The sequence below is a fragment of the Siniperca chuatsi genome, linkage group LG14, assembly GCF_020085105.1.
Source record: "Siniperca chuatsi isolate FFG_IHB_CAS linkage group LG14, ASM2008510v1, whole genome shotgun sequence".
NCBI lineage: Eukaryota > Metazoa > Chordata > Actinopteri > Centrarchiformes > Sinipercidae > Siniperca > Siniperca chuatsi.
This window is the reverse complement of record NC_058055.1, coordinates 24,208,717-24,235,218: the sequence shown is the minus strand read 5'-3', so window position 1 is coordinate 24,235,218 and position 26,502 is coordinate 24,208,717. Positions and strand designations below refer to the sequence as shown.

The following is a 26,502-nucleotide window of genomic DNA, read 5'->3' as shown; positions in this document are numbered from 1 at the left end:
ACGTGTCAGCCAAGACAGTCCCACAACATCCAGAGACTTAAGATACTCAGGACGGATCTCATCCACCCCCGAAGCCTTGCCACCAAGGAGCTTGCCAACAACCTCAGTGACTTCGGCCAGGGTGATGGATGAGTCCGCCCGGGTCCCCAGCCTCTGCTTCCTCTTCGGAAGACGTGACAGCGGGATTGAGGAGATCCTCAAAGTATTCCTTCCACCGTCCGACAACATCCCCAGTCGAGGTCAACAGCTCTCCACCCGCACCGTACAAGGTGTTGGTGAAGAACTGCTTCCCCCTCCTGAGCCGCCGGACGGTTTGCCAGAATTTCTTTGAGGCCGACCGATAGTCCTCCTCCATGGCCTCCGAACCTCTCCCAGTCCTGAGTTTTTGCCTCTGTGACCTTGACGGGCTGCAGCACGCTTAGCCTGCCGGTACCTGTCAGCTGCCTCGGGAGTCCCACGAGCCAACAAGGCCCGATAGGACTCCTTCTTCAGCCTGACGGCATCCCTTACTTCCGGCGTCCACCACCGTGTTCGGGGATTGCCGCCGCGACAGGCACCAGAAACCTTGCGACCACAGCTACGAGCTGTGGGTGGATACTGTACTTTAGTATCCTTTGGGCTCTGCAAAGGCACCTCACCTCACCGATAACACTGATGCTCGATAGGTTGGTACCAATGATCTTCTGTTTTCGTTTAATCACCCGCTGCAGAGCCCTCCTATCCTGGGCCGTGCACATCCCATGCCAGTGTGTGATGTCTCCAGTCAGGATGCTTTCTATTGCTCTTCTGTAAAAAGTTAACAAGAACTTTGCACGGGCCGTTTCTGAGCTTTTTCGACCAGGGTGGAGATGTGAGAGGACCACGTCAGGTTCTCTGTGATGCTGATTTCCATGAACCTAAAACTATTCACCTGCTCCACCTCAGCTCCACCGATGTAGACAGGGGTGTGTGTCTTTGCCTCCTTTTTCCAAAAATCAACGATCAGCTCCTTTGTTTTTCTGTCGTTGAGCAGTAGGTTGTTCTCTGTGCACCACTCCAAATATGAAGTCTCATCGTTGTTTGTAGCGTGGTAGTGTTTGTTGGTCAGGAGAAGGCGTCTTTGCTTCAATACATACAATATTCTTCAGTATGTGAGCGCACACAGACACACAAGCACACGCAGGCTAAAAATCCCAGGGTCCTACAGGTATTTTTTTCACAAGAAACCGAACCGGATTTTGATGAGAATTCCAGAGAAATACAGGGATCTCAATTTCCCAGCATTCAACCCTGGTCAACCAGCGAAAAACCAACCATTTTGTGTCTTTTTGGGCAGAAATACGCTCGTCATGCTCTGACCATAAATAGCAGTGTAGCTGGTGACCAGATGAGGAAATACGGGTCTACCAGCATCACTGATCTCACATCATCAGATCATCTGCAATGTTCTTTAAGTTTTACATCACAAGGTCGACTACTTTCAGCTAGGATTTTCCACCACTTGTTGGGTTTGTGACTGTCCACAACATTGCGTGTGTGTGTGTGTGTGTGTAAAAGCAGCTAACGACAAAAGGCTGTGTACCTTCAGATACTGCAGGTCGGCCTGTAGGAGGCGCAGGTGGGTCATGAGCTGCCTGCTGAGGTTGGGTCCGCCGCCCCCTGTCTGCGAGGAGGAGGACAGCAGTTTCCTCATGTCGATCCCCACGTCACATCCTAATCCCCCATCATCATCAGTGCTGCTCTCCTCTGAGCCCCCACCAAAATCCAGAACCACAAAACCACCTGGATGGAGAAGCAGATCCGGGGGAAGGGTCCAACTTTTTTTTTTTCTTTTTTTGTTTGTTTATTAGAAACAAAACTCTTAAAAGTTCAACATTTTGGGAAAAACACCTTTTGGCTGAGATTTAGATTGATACCACTCTAATATCTGTTCGTTAAATATGAAGTCACAGCCAGCAGACGGTTAGCTTAGCGTAGCACAAAGACACAGGGGGAAGAAGCTAGCCTGGCTCTGTCCAACAGTTACAAAATCCGCCTCCCAGCACCTCTAAAGCTTATTAATTAACACATTATATTTTGTTTGATTAACCTGTACAGAAACAGAAGTGTAAAAACATCAAATTGTGGCTAGCTGTTTTCCCCTGTTTCCAGTCTTTATGCTAAGCTAAGCAAACTGGCTGCTGGTTGTAGCGCCGGGGACACACAGGAGGCAGAAGCGTCGCAAAGCGCCACGCTAGGTCATTTCTCTTGTGAGCAGTAGCCTGGCTGTTCACACCAGAAGAGCATTTCTCCGCTCAACAAGAGATCCTGCTCCTATGCTCTTTTCTAATCACAATAAAGAGCTGATCTTTATAACAACCTCATGAATTTATAACTTAAAGCTTGCAAATGTTTCTGCGGGGCGTCGCTTCTTCTGCAACAAGGAAGTTAATAGGATCGCCTTGTGTGAGGGGCACACACACACACACACACACACACACACAGGCCTGTGTGTCTGTCTGCTCGTCTCTCTCACTCTCTGTTTAGACAACTGACAAATATGTGGAATAAGTACGTAACTTAAAAAACACAATCACAAACATCAGTAACACTATTTCTAATAAATATAGTGGATGGGCAGATCTTGATATTTTATCATGTGGGGAAAAGAAATCATTCCAGGAGAACAGGAAGGAGAGGGGCAGAGAAATCAAAAGGGTTGGCAAGCATGGGATATTATTTATCAGAATGAGATAATGTATCTCATATATAATATCCCTTTATATCCTTTATAATATATTATCAGTGTGTTTTCTTGACAGATTCGCTCGCGGCGCATGGAAAAAATACACCAGACGCCAAAACTATCGCTGCTGAGCGCAAGCCGCCTGCAAGCCGACCTCAGAGCTCTGCACCGTGGCGCGCTCTGTCTGAACAGCCCAATTGGTTAACATGGGTGCCAAAAGGAAGTGGGCAGCACTTCGGGCCACTTCCGTGTCCTGTTTGTCCCCGCTATTACGTTTAACGAACACACTGTATATGAGCGTGGTATCAATATTCTCATCCAACTCTCTGCCAGAAAGTTAGTAAGCGTAATTCCCAAAGTGTCGAACTATTCCTTTAATCCTTCAGTATAAAAAACTTTGTTACGATTCCCTCACCATTGCGTTCAGCTGTCTCAGACAGTCCTGAGTGTCCTGAGGGGAGCTGAGGGTTGTCTTTCTGTGAGCTTGCAGATGCTCGGCTCTCATCACAGGGCCCCTTAGGGCTCCCAGGCAAAGAGGCACTCAGCTGACACCCAGGGGCCCCACTCTGCTTGCTCTCCTCTGTGTCCTCTTTCTCTTCCTCTGCCTCTCTGCTTATCATGTGGTTGAAAAGAGCCTGCTTCAGCATCGCCACTAGAACAGAGAAAAATGTGATATTTTCTTAAGTAAATGTCATCTCAGGCTTTTACACTCTGCCAAGAATACTACTGTGACAGATATCTCAAAACGAGATAAAACCAAAAACTATCTGCATGCCTAGAGACCACAAGTGAGAAAATATGTTTTTGTAATTTGGGTGTTTCCCTTAAACATGGAACTTACATGTCCTGAGAGCCTCTTCACCTTTGGAGGAGGGAATGTCGAATGCGTTGTGCTCTTGGTTTTCAATGGCGATGCCCTGACGTGACCCTTCCTGCAGGAAAGGGAGTCTGTCTGCCAGCTGCCCGTCCAAGAAAGCCTCTAGTTCTGCTTCATCCACCTCTTCATCATCCTCCTCTTCCTCCTGTCTATCTGCCACGGCCAGCTCCTCTTCCTCGTCTTCTGATTTCACGCCATCAAACGGGTTCATACTCGGTGGAGCTTGAATGTCTGGAGAAGAGGCGGCATCTTTATCTGGGATGCATTGAGATTTGGATTCAAAAGGGGAAAAAACATTTTTTTAAAAACATATCGTTTTTAATCTAATGAAAAATGTTAAATACTGAGGTATGTCAGCTTCAAATTAAAAAATTCTGGTGAGGAAACCGATGGAGAGTTTGTGTTGATGTTGAACCTCTTGATGGACACCAAACTTTGACTCAATGGATGCGGGTTGCAATTAATGATTATTTTAATGCATTATATTTTTCAATTAACTGACTACTTAGTCTATAAACAGATATATAGAGATACACTTTGTTTGTTTGTCAGAAAATAGCAAAAAAAATGCAAATCACAATTTAAGGTGATGTCTTCCAACTGCTTGTTTTTCAGTCCAAAACCCCAAAATATTCAGTTCAGAATTATATAAAACAAGAGACAAGCAGAAAATCCTCACAATTGTGAATCTGGAACTATTGAATTATGGGCATTTTGCTTGATAAATTACTTAAACGATTATCAAAATTGTCAATTGTTGATTGATTAATAAACTAAATGTTTCAACATGAATGTTATTCAACCACAGCTACAGTACCTGAAGAAAGGATGCTTCCACTTGATGTGCCGTTAGGATCTTTGCTCGCCTTGGGCATCTCACATTTGATGATCTCTATAGCGTCCCGCTCAGCACTGAAATACACTCACATTAGAAACAATGAAAAAAACATAAATACAACAATATCAGTGAGTAAGTGGCTGCTTTAGTGGACTCACTCAGACTGAGCTGGAGGTGTGTCTCTGTTGTGAGGTTTGGCCTTCATGGCGTCAGCACATTGCGTGATCAAACACTGCCACCTGGATGAATGGAGGTGATACAGCAGAATGAGATGGAGGAACCAGATGACATGCAGCCATGTTTGTGGTGCGAGACTTACGTTCTCTGATCAGACACCGTCTGAGCCATCAGCTCATAGATCTGAGCCCCGTTTTCCGACATGGACAGCACGAAGAAAGACTTGTTGTCTGATGAGAACAAAAATGCCAACAATGATTACACGCATTACATGACACATATACACACATAATACCTAATACACACTGTATACACAGAAATTAATGAACACAACCTACAATGTCATTATACACACAACAGTAAGAAAGCCTACGAAAAGACTAAGAGCCACACTAGCAGCTCTGTGAGGCTGTACTTGGGCACAGCGGTGCTTTGAGCTAATATCTCATATCAATAGCTCATATCAACATGCTAACACGCGCATAATGACAATGCTAACGTGCTGGTGTTTAGCAGGTATTTTTTAAGTTCACCATCTTAGTTTACCATGTTAAGATGCTAATATTTGCTAATTAGCACTAAACACAAAGTACAGCTGAGGCTGAGGCTGAGGGGAATGTCATTAGTTTTGCAGGTATTTGGTCATAAACAAAAGTTAACTAAAGTATTGTGACACGATGATAGTGCTAGTTGGTAAGTTAAGGGATCGCCAAGTTATTACAAATCATCCTGTCGGTAGCATGAATGTGTGCACTAAATTTCATGGCAATCCATCCAATAGTTGTCAAGACATTGCACTCAAAACCTCGTGGTGGTACTAGCTGGACTATATTTCATCCTCTGGGGACACTGAATATTTGTGGCAAATTTCACTGCAATAGTTGTTTATATATCTCACTCAAAGTCAAAACTGTGAACTTCATGGTGGCACTTCAGGTGGGAATCACCTAAATCCTTGAGATTCATCCTCTGGGGACCATGAATTTTGGTACAAAATTTTGTGAAAATCCATCTGATAGTTGCTGAGATAGTCTGGACCAACGTAGTAGATCACGTGACACTGTCATCCCTACAGTCATGCTGCTAGTGCTGCTAACAAGACCACTGAGGACTGATTCACTAAACCATAAAGACTCAATGCAAAACAAAATGCAAAATACAAAACCGAAAATATTTTGTAGTGAGTGTAGTTCTCACCAGTTGCTACTGGACGAACCAAGACAGTGTTAAGTTTGATGATGGGGCTGAAGATGTGTTTGGTGTCGGCGGCACTGGCCAGATTCTTGCCGTGGAGTTTGAGGACCAGACGCTCGTCCTGTTTCTGCAGTAAAACCAGAATGTCCTCCAGGAGAATCGTGTACAGCTCTGAAAGGAAGATATATATGAGGGTACTGCTGTAAATACTGTACCCTGACTTACTATAAAGGTTTTATTCATATTTTAAGCCATATTTTTCCTCTCAGGCAGCCATCTGTTTCAATTCATTTCATTATGTCACAAACTAAAGATAGTGGGTAATCTATCAAAATGAACATCCTGCTCAAATTAATTGTTGCTATGGTTGATTTTTTTACTATCTACACATCCTCCTCTTTATTCATTCACTTGTGGAAAGTTTATACAGCTTTTTTATTAAATGTTATTCTCATATACTGGTGTGTGTGTACGTACCAATTGCCTTGTCTTTATTGACTTTCCAGGAGAGAGGTCCCTCATGCACCATCTTCCGCTTGGTCAGGTCCAGATTCTGCAGGACGAGAATCAACTTTCAATAAAAATAGCAGCTTCATTAATAACCTCAACATCTCACCATCTCCCATGACTAGATATTGGTCCTTAGTGTACAATAAAAGGGACTATAATGTATCAGACAGATGTATTTGATGCACTAGAGAAAGACTTTATGTTGAGCTCATTACCCTATATGTTCAGAGAATCAGGGATGAAAATTTGTTTCTTACCTTCAGCTCCTGGATCATGGGGTTTTCACTCTGTTTGAGTGACGAGAGGTCCAACCTTCTCTGATACTCCTCTAGCCTCTGTTGAGAAAGAACACAACTCGTTAAATGCTTTTCAACCCTTGGAAATTAGCAAAATAAAAACTTTTTTTAGCTGCTGCTTTTCATTAAAATCCCCGAACCTCCAGTGTGAAATTAAATATCACTTTTTATGTCTGTACCTGTTTGTTCTCAGCTTCTTTGACGGCCTGGTTGACGTGGTTGAGGATCTTTTTGCAGCATTCACCAGCTTTCTTTACTTTGTCCCTCTCCTCACCATCTTCTGTGGGAAGATAAACAAACATAGCTAACAGCTGCTTGATGTAAAACCAAAACTCGGTCGTTCTCCTTGGTGAATCATCCACTCTATTACCAATATCATGGACGAAAAGGCATATTTACACCTATGTTTTTACCTGTGTACTTGGCAATTTTGTCCAGTAGAAGTGGGTACTTGGTCACTCTCTGCATCTCTACAGGAATGAAGTCCTTAAGCTGCAGCCTGCGACACAGACGGTTGCTCTCAGCTTCCTGAAGAAAGACAAATAAGGAGGGTCAACATCCAAAACCTCTGTAACAGATAACATATGAAACAATAAACAGATCTAACATATAATAAGCGCTTATTATCTTCTGTTGTGAAGAAAAACACTGGGTGGAAAAAAAAACATGATTTAAAAAAATAAGTAACGAGGAGAGGAGATAAAATATGAGTGAAAATCGACTTTGAACAATCAACTAAACAGTAAACAGATTACATATACTCTAAATGAGCATATAGAAGTTTTCTATCTGTTGATCACAGGTGATTCAACACATGAATATACAATTAAAATAATATTACTGTTGGCTGGTAACCAATACTCATTTTAACATAGATATAACAAAAAGGGCACTATAACTATTAAAAAAACAACAACTCAGTGATGATATCAGTTATTTGCCCTTTATGTAGTACAATGGGGTAAATACATTCAACATTACACAGTAAAACTTCATTCTTGACCTTTGACAAAATAATTCTTCACCCAAGGTCCACTTACAAGTTTTTTCCGGGGCTTTAACTCAAAGTCCACTTACAAGGTCTGCAGATGATGTTGTCAAACTATTATTTCCAAGTTCAAAAACTTTCTCTCTCATTATGCAACTCATTTCTGTATTAATTATCCCCTCGTAATGAACAAATTTCTTCAAACTCAAAAATAAACTGACATTTTTTCTGAATGGAAGAATTCAAACAACTACGATGAGAGATGGTAGAGAGGTTGACTTCCTCTTGATTAAAATTCGTTCACTGCATCAAAAGTGTCACTTCCTGGCAGTAGCCCGTGGTTTATTCTGTTGTGCTGACCTGCATGAATAACGTGAACCTCTGGTCTTTCTTCTGCCTGCTCTTGATGAGCTCCAGTGCAGACGGCTGGTTACTACAGAAAGTTCCCACTGCTCTTTTTATCTTCTCCTCTTCCTCCCCGCTGAACTGGAATCAACACACACACACACACACACACACACACACACGGTACATTTACATTTGAGGTATTTGCTGTAGCTAATGTTTTAACCATATATTTATCAAGTGATGCATCACCTTACACGTCCAGTGTCGATCATGTATTTGATGGACATTTCATTTAAAGTGCAACCTTTGAGTTCAACATCAGTAAGTAAGAAAAACCCTTTACAATATGTTGTTACAGCTCCCTAATAAATTCCTATTGATACAACTTTGGAAAGAGTTTTGACCTGAGAAACATACTGTGTGTATAAAAATAGCATTTGGCCTTTCCCACGTTGTATTATTATTATTTTTAATATTATTCATTGATTTTTCTACGCTAAATGCCAGTGGATGAACTGTAAATTTTCTTTTATTGACCTCAACTGCAGAGAGAACCAGGCCCTACTTTGAATCAGGCTTATATATGGAAGATACAGGAAGGCCTTTATTTGGGATTTCCCCTTTTTTGTTTTTCTTACTTATTTAGTACAGATTGTAGCTAACTGCCATGTGTATACTGTGGTATTATTTATTGGTGGATGTATACTCTACTATTTTGTGCATATTTATCATGCTGTGTTGTGGATTTTACAAGATATGTCATTTTATTCTATTTTTAGGTTACCTTTATGTTTACTTGTTGTCTTGATAAATTCAGGATAATGTACATTTCCTCAGCTCTAGATCCATCAGGGCAACAACAGAGTCATGTCATACTGAACAAACTGCTGCTCTGAGCTTCTCTTACCTAACAGAAATACTGTTTTCATTCAATAATTATCCCACTTTGCCGTTTTGTTTTGTTTTTTGAACGCTGTTAAGCTACTGTCAATGAAACTCTGCTCAAAGGGCAGAATCCCTCCCTAGCGACCTGCCATTATTCGTTCATGCTGGCCATGGCTTTTATTTGAGAATTAACAGTAATTTGGTAACTGTAATTACACTGATCAACAGAAGAAAAAAATATAATGTCACAGGAATGAATCATGGTACCTTGGAGTCCATGGTAAGCTCCAAAACGTTTTGTTTATGCTTCCTAATTAGGAGACTTGTTGGCTAGATATGTCAATGTGTCAAACAATAACAATACCAAAGCACCAAACACATGGATCATAATCTAATACTCACACTGATATTTTGTGTGGTAATGGTGACACCATCGCTGATTACTATTTTAAGCTTTTCCCCCATTTTCTTCCTATTTTTTAGTAGTTGCCAATTCCTTCAGTCTGTTTGACTCTTAGTTCTCTCTTGCAGCTGCCTTTGGTGCCAACATTTCACTATACCCTGAGCTGAAGCTTTTAATCCGCCTCCTGCATGAATTGAAACTGGTCTTACCCACGCCAGGAGATCATCTGCGATCTGACCGATCACCGATGTCTCACTCCTCTTCCTGATTGCTGTCATTTGCTCTGTCACAGAAACTGTGGAGCAAAGTGAGAAGAACTTCTGAAATACAAACATTCAGTATCTCGCTGTTGTTGTTACTGACAATTCAAATACTTGCGCTTCATGTTTTGCAGTATTTATATCTTTATTATCAGTAATAAATCATGTATTCATTACACACTAAAAAAATTACAAATAACATTTTAAATATGAACAAACATTGAGGGTAAAGCATATTAAATATGCTTTAACAACAATTATAAAAACATCATTACAACCACAAAACTTTATAGTGTAATATTCAGACAAGCATCACAGAAATCATTTTGCCATGTACGTGTTCAACTCGTCTCATAATGTTTAGCAGCATGTCATATTAATATAATATAAACTTCCCAAGAGCATGGAAATGATGCTCTTGTGTGAGAGGATTTTGTCTCACCATTTCCCAGAGAAAACAGTGTGATAATACAAGCTATACTTTTGTAAACTGAACCTAATCCTGGTTTATTTGGCCATTAAATCAAGCTCTGACAGGATCCTGCGTGCCTGTACATGTGATGGAGCTGTACATCCCCTTTACACCTGATATTATTATGCTATCTGTATCTGGATACATTATCTGGTTAATGACATCTGATCCACGGGCATTTACACCTGGTATTAACAAGAGTTCACATTATCATGGCTGTGCCCGCATTGTGATCGTATGTCAATATGCAAATTAGTTAGGTGAGGCTGGGGGACTTTATGGATGGGTGTCAAGAGAAGACTTGTTAGCTACTGCTACTACTTTTGCCAGACTTGCTTAAGCTTACCGGAAGAAGGGGAGTTAGGTGACCTTTTAACTTGGTGCGATGTTTTTTCATAAGAATGCGGCCGCTCTGTAATTATTGCATTTACACCTAGCTGAGATCTGAGTCCAATGTGAGCAAGACTACCTCCAGATGTGGCTCGGCCAATACAATCACAATCCAATCAAAATGCGTTCTGTGTGTCTTTACACCTTGAATTAACATGTGTTTTTCTAATAAAGATAGGATATCCAGATACAGATCGATGGATAAAGCCAGGTGTAAAAAGGGTATAATAGTTATCCACTGGCATGCAGCCAGACAGCAAAAAAAGAATAGGAAAGCTGCGTTCACTTATTTCAAATTATAAAGATCAACTTTTCTGCAAACTGCTTCCTTCTTCAAAATTCACCCGACTGACATTTATACCAACTAGGATAGGTGTTTCAAACTCTCAGGGCAATCAAGAAATATAGTCATACATGTCCACACATCTAAAAACTAACAAGCACAAACTTTGTAAGTTCAAATAAATGATTTCATCCGAGTTATGAGTGTGCAGCTTTCCTATTCTTTTTTTAGTTGTTGGATTCCAACGTTCTTGCAACTTGTTTCCCAGCTGCTGCAATAATGAAGTTTAGGATGACAAACTGAATATGTCAGTTCTTTTTTCCCTTTTAGGTGAATTGTTGGAAGCTGTTTTAGAACAAACTCTGTAGCTCCTAAAATAACCTGGTAACCTTAATCCCTCCTGTATTCAGTATTAAAACATTACGCAGCTTTTACTGAAAACGTAATTGTAATTATAGACCTATATCAGGGTTGACAACTTAAACTTGGGGATGTAAATGCTTGTGTTCATCAGAGATGATAATATGTATATTTACAGATTGTTTTTATTTTATTTATGATTTACTGGATAGTTTCATTAAGAAAGGAAAAAGTCAGGAAAGAAAAATAGCATGCAGCAACAATAATTCTATGATTTGTGCTCATTCTCTGTGGCATGCAGGGTAGCAGTGTGTGTGGACGACGTTACCATGCAGCTGAATGATTTCTTCCAGGTTAATAAAGATGTGTTTGATGTCTTCTTGGGGGAGGATACCGTCTCTGTTCAACCTCTGGTAGAAAACACAGTCCAACACCTTCAGCATCCGCAAGTGGGAACGCTCAGTGTAGAACAGCTCTGAGGGTGGACAGACACAGACATATACAGGATATATACAGTATGTATATTTTATCATTTTCATGTCACGCTCTGAAATGTTTCGTGACTGTTGGTGACTCACCATTGATGACTTCCTGCCGTTTAATCTCCTGTGGCGTTAAGCTTGCCAGGACGCCTCGGCTGACCAGACTCTGCCAGTTCAGAGGGTCCTCTTCACACTCCATCTCACCTCCCTGGTCGTCTTCACTCTGGATGTCAGCTGAACTCACGGCACACTGCACCTCCATCCTACTGCCGGCCGAAGACAGAGGGAGAGAGGCTATTACAAGGCTATCATTTTTCAAGAAAAAATGGCAGACAAATTCTTGGTTCCAGCTTCTCAAATGTGTGGATTTGCAGCTTTTATTTGTCTTATATGACAGTTAACTTAATATCTTTGGGTTTTGGACTGTTGACCGGACAAAACAAGTAATTTGAAGACACCACCTTGGGGCAATTTTCTGACATTTTATAGACTAAAGGACCCAAAATAATCAGCAGATTCATCGATAATGAAAATATCTGTTAGTTGCAGCTCTACATTAATCTCCTCTCTTGTGCTTTCCAAATTAATCCCAACTGAACATATCATTAGAGCTGATGTAAAAATTGCCTGTATGGTGACGTTACCATTAATTACTGCCACCGTGCAGTAATCACCTGGGCTATAGGTAATTTTTACAGTATATTCTGTTAAGATGTGGTGACTTGGTTAAGGTTGCTCTAAAGAATGAAGGCTGTAGACTACTGTCTGTACGGTAAGACATCGTTTATAACTTTCTCACAGCATCCCCAACTTCCCTCTCGGTGGAGTGGGACTGTTAAGAGAAAATCCAAACCCTGTAAATACCTGAAAGTTTCCTGGTCTTGCTCCTGTAACTGCTCCAGGTTGGAGGGGCTGAAGTCAAACTGAGTGCTGGTCGGACTGGAGACGCCGTCCTGGTGGTCACTAGACTGCAGACCCTCTCCCAGTCTGGGATGGATGCAGAATGGAGACACATCTGTAAAGGGGAGAGCAGTACAATCAGTCAGGTCTAACTTACGCTATTCCAGAGTCCATGCAAATATTTATGTATTTCCATTTTTGTCTTTGTGAAAAGACATACAAACCTTTTGATTTATTTATATATATATATATATATATATATATATATATATATATATAGAGAGAGAGAGAGAGAGAGAGAGAGAGAGCGAAAGAGAGAGAGAGAGAAAGAGAGAGTGAGAGTGAGAGTCATATTTCAAATAATATTCCAATAGTTACTTGTTTGGTTTAGTGGTCTGTGCACTATCCTTTAGGATTAATTTGCATTTTTTTGTATGGGAACATTTTAAAAAATCTTGCCCCCAGAATCCCTAAACGTGGTGAGAAAGAAAAACAGGTATAACTTACTGGAGTCTGAGTCTTGCCCACTGGTATCTGAGGCCTGACCAGTGGGCGAGCTGTGTATAGAGGAGGTGGTGGAAGGCAAAAATTGGGTGCTGGTGTCCGATCCCTCACTGAGCTGATTTCCACGGATCCGTCCAGAATTCAAGTCAGACTGCTTAGGGATGCCGAAGGCTGGCTGAGAGAGCTGCTTTGGCGATCGCTGCTTGTTCAGCTCCACAGCCTTACCGACTGCACACAAACCCATGTGCACAAACACACATGTATATAAGGGTAGAAAAAACATGGGCAAACATAAAAATCCATTCACAAACGCTGATAACATCTTACTCTGCATTAACGATAGTGGGACGTTTTACAACAATAAACTGTAGCTTTCTCCTCACCTGAAGTGGAATCCACTCTGCTCAGACGCCGAGGCGGGCCAAGGATGTTGGGAAACCGAGGCTTTTTCACCTTCTCCTCACCCTCCTTCTCAGGCTTGATACTCTTCTGCTTGTTAAAATAACACATATTTGCCTTTGAAATATTCATTTCACAGATTTTAAGACCATAAAAATTATGGGTGATAATTCAAAATTATTGGTTTGACTTCCAGTTGAATCACATCCTGATGTTATGATCATATCGTGCAATTGTTTTGCAAAATAATTTTGTTTAAATTAATGATTCAAAGCAAATTGTTATTGAAAACTGGTCAAATCAATTATTTAAGTTTTTGTTCAACATGTGTGAAGCATTCTTTCTGATGTAATGCAAAACTGTGGACAGTTCACTCCGTTTTTTAAATAGTTCCTATCTTGCATACATTTGCCATATTGTGACAAAACCAGAAAAATATTCTCTTTTATACTGTGTGATATTAATTCATATTCATACACATAAAATTTAGCACATTGTGTTTTTGTATTTTTGTGTAGGCTATATTGTTTCGCGGTGCTAATAATACACACATTTTTTTAAAATGTAAAGATAGATAATAGAAACAGATCGAGAGCTAGCTAACGTTTGCTATCTTAGATTGACAGAGTTAGCCTGCTAGCTAAGATAGATAGATAGCTTCCATTTGTATGTGTGGGAATGAAAAAGTATACGGATTTGTGTGTGTTTCTGAACAAGGGATCAGACCTTAATCTTGGGCAGGAAATTGATGCGCGCTCGTTTATGTTCGAGGCCACGAGGCTCATTCGCTTTCACCCCAAGGTGCTTCATATAGGTGAGAATCACATACTGCATTGTTTGGCTGCAACATGACAGGACACACAAACAAGAAAAAAAGGCAGATTGTTATTTACTGTATAGCAATATTTACAAATCTGTAGGGTTCACCTGCAAATTTCTTTATTGTACAACTGTAATAATAATCCTAATACTTCTACTACAGCTAATAGTAATGATAATAATAGTAGAATACAGTATTATTATTCTCTACCATTATTATGCATTATACTCATATTAACATTTTTATATTAAACACATACTCTTTTACATACATGAGACTCAAACTACTGTCATACTGCCAACTTTTGAGGTATTTTCATGCAATTTAGTGTAAATTCAAGCACTGAGAAGATCCTTTTATCCAAATTAGTTCAACAGTAAAATACCTAAACAGAAACTAAAACAACTGCAACTGATAGATGATAGAACATAAACTCCTTCCTCTTACCACTTCTCCTCTTCTGTGGGCTGTGACGTCAACCTGCAAAAGGCAACTCAGGGTTAGCACACACACAATCATACAAGGAATATAGGAGTTTAATATGTGTTTGTGTGTGCTCAGGAATTCACAGGATATCATCTATCTTGGAGAGGATGTGTTCAGCACAGGAGCATTCCTTCTCCAAGGCCTGTTGGTCTTTTCCTTGCTCTGAGTCCAACTTAGACAGCTCGTCTTCGGCCAGAGTCAGACCCATGCTGCGCTTCTGTCTGCAAACACATAAACATGAACACAAGCACACAAATAACATCACTCACAGGGCAACATATAGAGATTTTACCTTCTTACAACTAACCTATAGCAGACTTCTGTCAGGATAACGTTAAATCATTATTGTCAGACTGGTTATACAGTTGCGTGACTCTTACCTGAAATCTTCCAGGTTCTTGTGCAGGTCTGGTAGGAGTGTGTCCTGTAACACCTGGGTGTACTGTTTGCAGAGCTCCTCTGGGATTAACTCCAGCCTCCGCTTCTCTGTGCAGAGACACAAACACACCCAAAAAATAGCCAACCCCGGAATATTTTATTCGCAACTCTTAATTCTAACACGTTAAACAAAATAACTGCACTCATTTGTGAAACTAATTAAGAAAGCAGGCACAATAACATATGAATCTTTCTGAAAAGGCAGTTCATCCATTCATTCGTCACTTTGGACTACCTGCCTGATTCCTAATCTGTGGTAAAATACTGACGGTAGAGATGCCCCGACCTGAAACGCTACAACAGTATCTGATACTGACCTTATTAGGCAAATCGGATATATCTGCCATGACATGACCAATCCACATTACATACATTTTCTTTGTCATAGTTATTATAAAATTCAGTGTTTCTGCTATTCGTTAGTTCAGTCATAGTGGGTCACAGACTCCTTTGCAATCCCTGACCTCATGTTTCCTTACACAAAAATAATATGAATGAGTTCCACACAGTGAGGTATACAGATTTTTACATTCATTGACGGAAAAAAAGAGCACTGGTGTATTGGCAGTATTGGCAAATAATCTGAGTGGAGGTATAGGAATCAGTATCAGTAGTAGTTGTGCATTCCTAACTCATAGCTTTTTCTGAAGCTGTCAGCTGTATCTCACATACCGTTGGATATGGTCAAAAGATTCCTAATGTTTTTTGTGACCTTCTGACATTTGTTTAGCACCACCACACAGTCAAAATGTCCATTTATACAAAAGATACCTAAATGGAAGATTGCCCAGATTTACTGATCACAGTTATGCTCCTCAGAGGAGGAACCCTTTCCATCTTGCACACTCCATAAACTTTCCTTTAGTGCAAACCCTCAGGACAAACTGTCGGCTTTGTACACAAAATATCTCTATCAAGTTTGCTATGAAAATTTGTTGAGCACATTCATTTTACCAACATGAAGGGTTTTTTGAGTAGCGGCACAAGAGGATAGTTTATTTATCAACCAGGTCCACAGAAATATGAGTGTGAAAACTTTTGGTTTTTTCTATATCCTTCTGTGAAAGTGACTGCACATATGAAAAATGTATGGAAAAGTTTGCATCATTAAAAACATGAAGTAGCTTAAGTCAGATTAGCTACATTATGGGATCAGTGCCTGTGATTCTCACTGACATCGAAGCACGATAAAGTGTGTACTGTACATAAACTAAAGGTCTGACAATCAAATTTGTAAATCAAAGCATAAATCAAAGCAACTTAGTATGACTTTAGAGTCTAATTGTTATTTAAAATTAAAATGATATTTTTTGGCATTTCAAGTCAGTTCTTCGAAGAAATCTGAGATACATTTTAGTGTCTTTCTATCCCTTACCCAATTCAGCTGCAACTGCCTCTGGCACTGGTACTTTAAGATTCTGGGAAAGACAACCAGAAAAGAAATTATAGTTACATCAACAAATATACAAACTATTCAGTAAGTCAGAAATGTGGTCTGAGACAAAATAAATTGACTGGGGAAGAAAAAGAAAATTACTTACTGCTGTTCGATCCATAAAGAGTGAGTGGAATTCCAGGAAGAAGCGTCGGCTTTCTTTGGAGCTGGTTTGCTTGTGCATGTCAGCGTAGAGATAACAGAGCTAACAGAGGGAGGAAGACAAGAAAGAGCTTTATATTGCTGTCAATGTGCCGTTATTTATCTCATTTAGTATATTATACTGCCTCAAAACATGATTAATATACATTATCTCATCAGAAACTAGAAAGCTATTTTTAGAACAGTGTAGGCATTCCACAAGGATCAATCCTTGGCCTGCTTTTATTTATATTCAAATAGTATTTACTCTTATTCACATCTCTTTTTTTTCAGTACAGCTTTGTATGTCCATTGTTACACCAATACTGATGACACCATTATGTATGTTATGGTCTTTGCTCCAAACCACTTTTGGACTAAATTGGACTAAATTAACTATGATATTCACTACTAATACCACTATTAGCACACTAAATAGTACTCAGATAGAACTTCAAACAACAAACCTCATAATGAATACCTACTTTAAAATACATTTGTGACAGATGTGCAGAGGCACTTTGTATTGACATGCTGCCCTTACAGTTTGAAGCCACAGGATGTAGCGAACGACGGAAATATCCACCTTGCCATCAAAATGTGTTGCATTTGGTTATGTACAGGGCTTTGCTTCTCAAGCTCTGCCTAGTTCATTAGTTAGTTCACTTCTGTACAGTTATTTGTTTAGAATTGTATATATGTAAATTGTATTTAAAGGGTAAGGCTAGCAATATTCTATATTTTTCTTATTCTTACAATGAATTGATCCTACTAACAAGTATTGCCTGTGTAGCCAAAGCCAAAGGCCACCACTGTTGGCCAAAAACTATTAAAAGACACATTAATGAGCAACACTGTTACATGAGTGACATGTCCTTTCATTACAATAATCATAGCCAATGTGTTTATTTTGAGTCAATCACACATACACCTTCCTGCTGCTGTAAATACTCACTAGAGCACCAAATGTGTATTAATCTGCAGCTGAAAATAGTCCCAAACAAATGCACCTTTTACACCTGAATAACTAAAAAGCCGAGCTGTTAAAGGAAGTAACTGAGCTTTTATTTTTTTTAATGACACTATATATTTAAGACCCGTTTTTAAAGATTTATGTCTTCAGTAGAAATAATGGACTTGGGGTTGAGTGCCAAAGACAGAGTAGGGAACGGTCTAACACACTGTGGTTTTGGTTTCTTCATGGAATTGTGTTGACAATAAGGAAAATATGGAACATCGCCAGTATTATCCTTTAAGGACATGCAAAGTCCTTATTCCTTGTCTGCCTGTTAAAGAAGTACTATAACATACAGTAGACGTATATGATATTTGTGTTTTTCATATTGGTATCAACCCACAGAATGCTGACCACAGTAACAGCATGGGCATTATTATACCATAGTCTGTATTGTGTGTGTGTTTGCATATATACCAAAGGCGCAGGGTCAAACTGCGAGACAACATGATGGAGGAAGACTGCGAGGTGAGCCGGCCGAGACTTCAGCAAGTCTACACTCTGGAAACAGCTACACTGCCCATTAATCTGACAGAGAGACAGAGACAGAGAGAGGGATCAATTCATTAGATCAGCCCAAAACCATAAACTGCTCCTGTAACTCCACATCAGCAGTTTGAATTTAATGAAACGTGGAGCCCTGCTTCATTCATTCAGGGGGAACATGCTTCTTGCTTCCTTATTTTCAAATTTAAATGTTCATATAGATGCAGATCATGAGACATCCAATCAACTTCTTGTCCAATTAGTCCATCAGTTGCTCAGAAACATTTCTTTAGATACCTGCTCTTGCTGAGAGTCAAAGTAGTCATCTTCTGCTCCGATGATCTGGGGGTTGAGGAGGTAGGGAGGGCTACCCATAACGCACTGAGCACTGGAGTCCTGAGTGATATATTGGCATGGTTACCAGTATATGCGCTGATAGACAAACTCACACACATCACCATTATACGTTCACTTGTATTCCATTGAAAATTTAGATTTAGCTTGTCTTCAAAATAACTTCACAGTAATGATATTACAAAACCAAAAGGATTACAATAATCAGACTTCAGTGTGTCTGTGTGTATGTGTGTGTGAGAGTATATTACTGTGTCAGGGGTGTCCTCAGTGTCGGGCGATAGGCAGAAGTTGAGGCCGTCTCGGCGGCTGACGTCCGGGCTCTGACAGGGTGTCTCACTTTTGCCGGGGTTCTCTGGGAGGGGGCTGATCTGAATCTAATACACAAAGACAGAAACACACACACACACATTAATACACACACAGAACAACACAACACTTAAGCCAAATTGATTGTTTAGTCTGGTGCCGAATACTGGGAAATCCCCAGAGATTGGAAAGTACGACTATTTCATCTCTATTTATAGAAGTTGTGATAAAAAAGATTACTACAAAGGAGTCTGTAAAAGCAGTATTTTCAGAGAGGCTTCATGTTGCGTTTAACATTAGATTGTGGGTACTCTTACAATATATTAATATATATAAGAGCAGCACCTGATCTATGGTAAATTAGTTCTTTTCATAAAATCTGCATAAAACACAAACCACAAACAGTATGAAAAGTTTAAGCTGTCACTAAAATCGCTAAACAAAATCATGTTGACATTGAAGCTGAGAAATATTTTGGAAATGGAACATCTACCTAGAAATTATTGACTAATCTCCTCATTATTTTTTTGATTAATCGATTGTAAACTGTCAGAAAATAGTGATATGTGCACACTGCGAGTTCCCAGAGCTCAAGGACAAATCTTCAAATTCCTTGTTCTGTCTGACCAACAGTCCAAAACACAAAGATTATCAAATGTACAATGATATAAAACAGAGAAAATACTTATAATTGAGAAGCTTGAACCAGTGAATATTTGGCATTTTTGCTTGATAAATGACTTTAACATTTAATTAATTGTCAAATCTGCTGTCAATTAAGTTTTTGTTTATCAACTAACAAATTAATCAACAAATGGTTTAAGCATCTACTAACACTACCTTGAGCAGCTGGCACAAAACCACATTTGACAAAGAAAGTACAGAGTGCTTCAGCAGTTAGTGTGGTTAACCACACTAACTGCTGTGATCCGTCATTATACCCACAGAGTTACTGTTGGTCGTGGGCCCGTCGTTACCACTGTCACCCCGCAAGGACGGGGTCTGCTCCTTCAGAGGAGGTCCACCGTCCCCCTCCTCAGCCTCACCATCCCTAGACACAGTGGCTCCATCCTGAAACACACACATAAAAATGTGTTTACCCTCTGATCAGTTTCAATTAACAAAGGTCGTGTAGACTAAAGAGCCTGCAGTGGCCTGTGTTAATGTGAAGTGTGTGGAAGTGACAGGCCAGTTGGAGCTTAATTTATACGTGAGAGAAAAAAATGTCGTCCAACTTGTCACAGGATATAAAGGATGCAAAAGACGAGAGTTTTAACACATTTTGAGTGAGGGTGAGTGTGTGCGTGTGTGTTTCTACAACACCTGTAATGCGGCTTTGCTGAGCTGCTCCTGCAGCAGTGAAATGTGCTTCTTAGCCTCCTGGATCTCCTTCAGTAGTTTAGGCCGGGGGTTTCTGCTGTACTCCTCCTCCTTTGCCTTAACACACATATTAATCCCAAAGAAGCCCAGTGTTGTAGACATAAGCCACGCATGAAAAAGGATGTTTAAAGATATTTGATGATCTCATTGTATCATACACACACCTGTAGGTCCTGCTGCTCCTTCGTTAGCATCTTTTGCAGCATGTTGGCCTTCTGGCTGTGCATGGTTTTGTTCTCATCCTTAAACAGGAGATAAAGAGGAAACACTGAGCTAAAAAGTCAGAGATATACTGAAAAAACACATCATTACATAATTATTCCTGTAACACACAAATGTGATTGAAGGGAGCATTAGGTCTACACAGGGAAAGAGAGAAGTGATACTAATCAGACTGAAAGTGAAAAAGAAAAAAAAGGGGAACGTGGACACTCAAATAAATAAAGTACATAATTGACTTGACCATTTACAACAATGACTTCAAATTCAAGTATTAGAACTGAACCAGATTTTATGAAGCCGTAGTGTCTAGTTTGACACGTTCAGTGTTACAAAGACGACAAATCGTTGACACATTGCAGCAGTTTTGGTAAAAGCTGGTGGTAGTGGACTGAAACGCTGGGGCTAATTAAAAATAACGAGCTGCATGGGTTGAACGAGCCAGATAAGCTGCTGATATCATGAACCTCATCACAGTTAGAAATACCATAATCCATCCATCCATCCATTTTCTACCGCTTGGTCCCGTTAGGGGTCGCGGGTGACTGGAGCCTATCCCAGTGACTTTGGGCCTTAGGCAGGGTACACCCTGGACAGTGGCCAACTCGTCACAGGGCTAAATACCATAATTTCAGAGAATTTAAGTTTCAGTTCACCATTGAGATCCAGCAGACAAATCGCACACAGACAATAGGTTCAATATCATTGTAAAAATAAGGAAACATCTCTCCTGCAAATAGCTTAGATACAGTATTTAATTTGTTTAATGTGCATGTGCTTATGGAATAATGAAAATTACTATGGAATAAGTATGAAATTCATTGAGGATTCTTATATTTTGCATTATTGTATACAGCAGCAGGAGATGTGTTCTGTGATTCTGCAGCAGGACTCCCTTAAAATTCGATTTTACTCACCAGTACTAATGTATAGACTGAATAACCTCCTGTCGATTATTTACGCTGCATTACCCATCAAGAATGTGAGAAGAAGTTTAAACAGAAACATAATAAAGAGGCTAAACTTGAAAACAACTTTACAGCCTGATCAGTTTGTGTTACATTATGCTGGTGGAAAAAGTTAAATGTTATATTGTAATCTGTTCAAAAACGCATTTTTCTGGAATAAGTTCACTTAGCTTATCATGTCAAAGCCCATAAAATATTCCTACAATATTCCTGGGAATATAAAAGGAACAGCCAACCTTTACAGTGACCTTAACATACAGGGTCTTATTTTCCAGCTGGAACAAAGTCAGCCGTAGCACAGTCCTTTTGCAATTTTCCTCCGTCAGTAGTTGATTATTTTGCGTCTGCACCTGTTTGTTCCTGGCTTCAAATGAACCTGCTTGTGGACTCCCGCACAGCGATAGGATTGGTTATGAACGGTAATTGATTTTCTATATTTTTCTAATCATCAGACTGGTGCCGGGACATTTGTATTGTGAACAAAAAAAGCCCAAACCCTGCTGTCTCTTTTCAGTCATGTCAAATTGTCACAACAAGTTTTCTAGTTTTGCCACTTGCAATCACAGCTCAAAATATTTGCACTGGCAATTACAGTACTGGCATTATAATCTCTATATGGAAGTGTATCCATATATCAAATGCACTCTCGTTAATCCCTTAAAAAAAGACTACAGAAACTGTGCAGATAAGGAGGAGTTTGCACATGCATTTGCGCCCGGTTTCAGGAAAATATTATTTTAACTCATGATATTAACCTATTATGGAGCATGTATTTATGCCTCATACCTTTATACAGCTTTATCTTATTTGTCTTATTTAGTCTTGCATGGGATTGTAACAAATTTAGAGTTTTCTGGGTTTAAGATAAGTTTGAGTTGATTTTAACAACAAAATCAGACATTGAGTGTCTGTTTCTCACATGTTTCATCTTCCATAAATACTCAACAAGAGAACTTTACATCAGATCTCATCAGGAAGTCTTGAAAAACACCAGGTTTTGTATTTATCTGCATGCTGCCCCGACTTATTATGTGTTCCCATCCTTTATTAAAGAGACAGAACTCTGAAAAGTAGATATTACTCTTTTCTCCTTCCTTACCCCATCAGGCGGAGAGGAGGTGATGTGCTCCTGGGGACGGCAGGACGTGCTGCTGGTCACGGGGCTGCATTGCTCGCCACCTGGCAGTGCAGGTGAGTGGGGCGCTGAGAGGGAGGAGGGTGGGCTGACCTCTGCCCTTTCCTCCTTCTCTTCCTCCTCTCCCTCCTCCAGGGAGATCTGAGGAAGCCCCGGAGGCCTCCCCAGCACTGTCAGGGCTACATAGGAACCCGCTGCCAGAGAGGAGTCATGGGAAAGGAATGAAGGGAGGGTGAAGAGAAAGAAGAATGCTGATACATAAAAACATCCAAGCCACCGTGAAGATCTGATCACCAAAACCAGCTGAGAAAAAGAGCTCCGTCAGGGAAACATTTGACCACATGAAAGGAATGAAAGAACTAAATAATAATACAATGCTGATATATTATGTCATGAATTATTCGTCTTGTCCAAGCCAGCTGTGCACACAAGTGAATGGGAAAACCCCTAACGTCTCTCTCTAGAAATGAAATCTCATTTTTCACAAGAAATTAATGTGTTTGTTTGACTGACAGATGTCTCCACCCATCACTGTCAGCCCAAATGTGGATTTTATGGCTCCAGTAACTAAAAAAATGGCTACAAGCAGTAAAATCCAAACTCCAAGTAAAATTAAAACCCCCCTCAAGAAACTCGGTGGACGTGTGTGACGTCTCAGATGCAATGTCCATGTTTTTGTCATTAGTAACCACTATAAGGCTTGCTTTAGCCTTGTTGCTAACTAAGTAACATTAAATTCTTAATGAACCATCAATATCACTGAAATTCAAATGTGACACAGCATACTGGAGATGCAATTAGAGGTGCATACTTACATTTTATCAGCTTTACAACTTCTATGTGGTTTGAATGTGTAACTAAGGTCCCATTAACCTGTCAGAAAATGAAAAGCATTGCGAGAGACTTTTTTATCAGTTGGCCATGGCATATTGCTTGGCATATATTTCTCTAATTGTCAACAATCCTATGAAAAGACCAAAACCAACCAGCAATTGTGTTAGTCCGTCTCTCAATACCTTCTGACTTCCCTACTCCGTCTGTGGCTCTCAGCCCCTCGACCGTTTGTTACTACTGAAGATGTACATTTTTAAAAACGGTTCACACTAAATACTTTTAACATAATTTCCTAAAACAGCTGGCCACTGTAGTTTTTAGCAAGCGTTGCTCAAACAGGAGTAAATTTGTTGGGGACTATTTTCAGCCGCAGATTTGGTGCGCTGGAGAGTATTTACAGCAGCGGGACGGTGCATTTGGGATCGACTCAAATAAAATACAGTGGCTACCTACCGTTCATGGTAATAAAGGAACATGTCAGCCAGTGCAAGAGTGTGATTGATGCGTTTTTAATAGTTTTTGGACAACAATGGCGCTCTATGGCACAGAGGAATAAGATATATCAGCCTTTGGATACACACGTAATACTTGTTGATTTTGGTCTATTCATGGGATTTTTTGACTACAACAAAAATATAGAAAATAACCAAACTTATCCTCTAACCACCTGAATAATTGAGTAGGGCTCCAACGTACTGCACTAAATTTATTAAAATATTAGTGTATTTGTTGTGCCTGGTGTCACTCTACAGTTCAACTGAGGTATAATATTCCACGAGGGTCAATTCTAATATCTCTGTTATTCCCCGGTTACATGTTCCTGCCTGTTAGTTTTCAACTTTTATCATTATATTATCACATTTTATTATTTTAAGAGATAACTTTTAAGCCGTGGTGTGGCCCCAGCTACACACTGCATCAGAAGTTTTAACCCCTAAACAGCAGAGGCCCTCCGGCAGAGCACCACTGGTGACTCCACCTCCACACCTGGCTGTTCACTTAAGTAGATGCACCAATCTGATACCGACTTTATTAAAGGAATCATGCATGGGCCGGACATGACTGGTCCGCTTTAAATACAGTTTTCTGTTCTGGTCGGTTCATTTGCAGCAGTGAGCTAATTTCGATAAGTAAAAGCGGCTGCTGTTGCTTCCTGCATGTGCTTCGCAATAAATACATTTTAATGTGAAGGCAGTGGTAGACCATTACTTTGAAGCCACAAGTGTTGACAATGCCAGTCACAGTTAACTAAGCTAACTTTACCAAAAGTTGACTCAATATGATTTTTCTAAACATTGCGACAAAGAGAGTACTGGGACTGAATTGGTACTCAGGATTGGCAGAGAAAAAGTCGGATCCCTACACGAAAGCTAAGGATAAACAGATCAGTTTCGTCCTTTAACTCACTTTCAGACCCAGAGATTTTCAGTTGCAGATCCTGGAAGTAAGAAGGAAATAAATAAGGCTCACCTTAATGATCCTATCTCCTGTCTGAACACCAGCTCGCATTGCAGCTCCATCTATAAGACAAAAGACAGAACAGAGTCAGAGATGCTGCTTCCTCAAGTGTGTTGTATGTGTGTGTATGTATGTGTGTGTGTGTGCTTGTATTGCTATATTTCAGTTTTAAACCATTGTAGTGAGGACATTTCTGCATTGTGAGGACATTTTGGCCGGTCCTCACTACCTCAAGGGGCTGTTTGAAGGTTAAGCCTTGACTTTAAGGTTAAGGTTAGACTTAGGTTTAGGTTAGAGCTAGGGCATGAGGGTCCTCACAAGTATAGAAAGGTGTGACTGTTTGTGTGTGTGTGTGTGTGTGTGTGTGAGCCTTACCTTCTTTCACCAGCTGCACAAACACAGGGTTGTCTCCACTTACAGTCAGCCCAAAGCCGTTTTCATCTCTCTGGATTATCACACACCGCTGGACAAGACCTGTCATTTGCACACAAACACACACACACACACATTGCATTACATTATATGCTACCAATGGTATTAAGATAAGATAAAAACAAATCAGGGGTGTGGCAAAGATGACCCAACTTCATGGTATGATATTTCTGTTTTTGTCCAAACAGAAAAGCCCTCACATAACCGTTAACATTGAATTTGGTGAGGGTTTTTGTCATAATAGTTTTATAAATCAAAGGCTCCGCCATCCAACTTACATGTATATTCTTTTACATTTCACATACTGCTGCCAGTGAAAGTTTTTTTTTTTTTTTTTTTAAGTAACTAATGAAGCTAAGTTTAGTCTCATAGTTTTGCACTATTTGCCTAAAAGAAAATCTGGCACAGAGCGTCTGCTGCAGTCACTTGTGGGAAAAATTCTCCACACAGGAAGTGACAAATCAAGAAGAGGTTTTTAAATAGAAGCCTGCTCTCTTTCCAACAAAAAGTGGACTCACCAGCAAGAGATCTTTTTCCTGTCTTTGATATCCTTTGTATAGTAATAAAATAATAATAATAATAATAATAATACTTTCTGTATACGTTTTAGTAAAACTTTGTATAGGATCAAATATTCATATAAAAACTTGCATAAAACACATCTAAAACACTAAAATGAGCAATTATATTAAAGTGATACAAACAATACAAATAACGGTAAAACTGAGTAGAATTAATTTATTCTGATTAATGTGTTGTTGTTGTTGTTGTTTTAATATGGTTGCCAATATAGTCCAAAGTATGTTACTAAACTATTTAAGAAAACTAATTTCTCAGTATCTCCTCATTGTGTTTCAGAAAACAGTGCTTATAATAAACAATGCTATGGTTTAAAAGTGCCCTGTGGAGTTTTCTTGTAAACGAATTATGTTTACATACGTTTTTTTCCTCACCAAGCTGATTTATAAAAATATTTTTTAAATTGTGCATCAAACCCATTTTCACTAGCTTTCAGTCTTCTACTTCACTGCCTTTGTAGGCGCATTAATACCCTGAGTTGCGCCACCAACTGTGGATCAGCTGAAAAGCATAAAACTATACAAAGGACTAAGTTTTGCGTCACCCACGTGGTCGTAAAAAACATTGCTCCATAGCACTACTGGTGGTCAAAAACTCCACAGGATACCTTTAACCTATTTATATCTATTAATTGTTCTGTTTTATTAACAATTTGGGAAATCCCATGACCATGTGCCAGGAGCACAGCTAGTAATGCCCATTAGAATCTGCCAAGTCCTCGTGACCCTGAGAAACCAGTGCCT

At 39.8% G+C, this 26,502-nt stretch overlaps 1 protein-coding gene across 5 annotated transcripts in view; it reads right to left on the bottom strand.

Annotated features, from left to right (window-relative positions):
• LOC122887838 (rho guanine nucleotide exchange factor 12-like) overlaps positions 1 to 26,502 on the bottom strand; it is a 48,700-nt gene that overhangs the window by 6,374 nt on the left and 15,824 nt on the right. For 2 of the 5 annotated variants that reach the window (XM_044221424.1, XM_044221428.1), the window contains 34 exons: positions 25,124 to 25,222; positions 24,761 to 24,810; positions 23,272 to 23,329; positions 22,421 to 22,650; positions 20,299 to 20,376; positions 20,078 to 20,191; positions 19,700 to 19,825; positions 18,697 to 18,822; positions 18,389 to 18,487; positions 18,023 to 18,133; positions 16,556 to 16,654; positions 16,390 to 16,432; positions 14,957 to 15,062; positions 14,660 to 14,797; positions 14,538 to 14,570; positions 13,997 to 14,111; positions 13,255 to 13,360; positions 12,875 to 13,099; positions 12,332 to 12,482; positions 11,564 to 11,733; positions 11,314 to 11,460; positions 9,430 to 9,515; positions 7,945 to 8,070; positions 7,010 to 7,124; positions 6,776 to 6,876; positions 6,558 to 6,635; positions 6,268 to 6,343; positions 5,794 to 5,961; positions 4,739 to 4,826; positions 4,578 to 4,658; positions 4,399 to 4,493; positions 3,546 to 3,836; positions 3,120 to 3,356; positions 1,562 to 1,761 (listed from right to left, as the gene is read on the bottom strand). In XM_044221424.1, coding sequence (XP_044077359.1) covers positions 1,562 to 1,761; positions 3,120 to 3,356; positions 3,546 to 3,836; positions 4,399 to 4,493; positions 4,578 to 4,658; positions 4,739 to 4,826; positions 5,794 to 5,961; positions 6,268 to 6,343; positions 6,558 to 6,635; positions 6,776 to 6,876; positions 7,010 to 7,124; positions 7,945 to 8,070; positions 9,430 to 9,515; positions 11,314 to 11,460; positions 11,564 to 11,733; positions 12,332 to 12,482; positions 12,875 to 13,099; positions 13,255 to 13,360; positions 13,997 to 14,111; positions 14,538 to 14,570; positions 14,660 to 14,797; positions 14,957 to 15,062; positions 16,390 to 16,432; positions 16,556 to 16,654; positions 18,023 to 18,133; positions 18,389 to 18,487; positions 18,697 to 18,822; positions 19,700 to 19,825; positions 20,078 to 20,191; positions 20,299 to 20,376; positions 22,421 to 22,650; positions 23,272 to 23,329; positions 24,761 to 24,810; positions 25,124 to 25,222 — 4,166 coding nt within the window. The remainder of the gene's footprint in view (positions 1 to 1,561; positions 1,762 to 3,119; positions 3,357 to 3,545; positions 3,837 to 4,398; positions 4,494 to 4,577; positions 4,659 to 4,738; positions 4,827 to 5,793; positions 5,962 to 6,267; positions 6,344 to 6,557; positions 6,636 to 6,775; positions 6,877 to 7,009; positions 7,125 to 7,944; positions 8,071 to 9,429; positions 9,516 to 11,313; positions 11,461 to 11,563; positions 11,734 to 12,331; positions 12,483 to 12,874; positions 13,100 to 13,254; positions 13,361 to 13,996; positions 14,112 to 14,537; positions 14,571 to 14,659; positions 14,798 to 14,956; positions 15,063 to 16,389; positions 16,433 to 16,555; positions 16,655 to 18,022; positions 18,134 to 18,388; positions 18,488 to 18,696; positions 18,823 to 19,699; positions 19,826 to 20,077; positions 20,192 to 20,298; positions 20,377 to 22,420; positions 22,651 to 23,271; positions 23,330 to 24,760; positions 24,811 to 25,123; positions 25,223 to 26,502) is intronic. The other 3 variants (XM_044221427.1, XM_044221426.1, XM_044221425.1) reach the window with 3 other exon arrangements.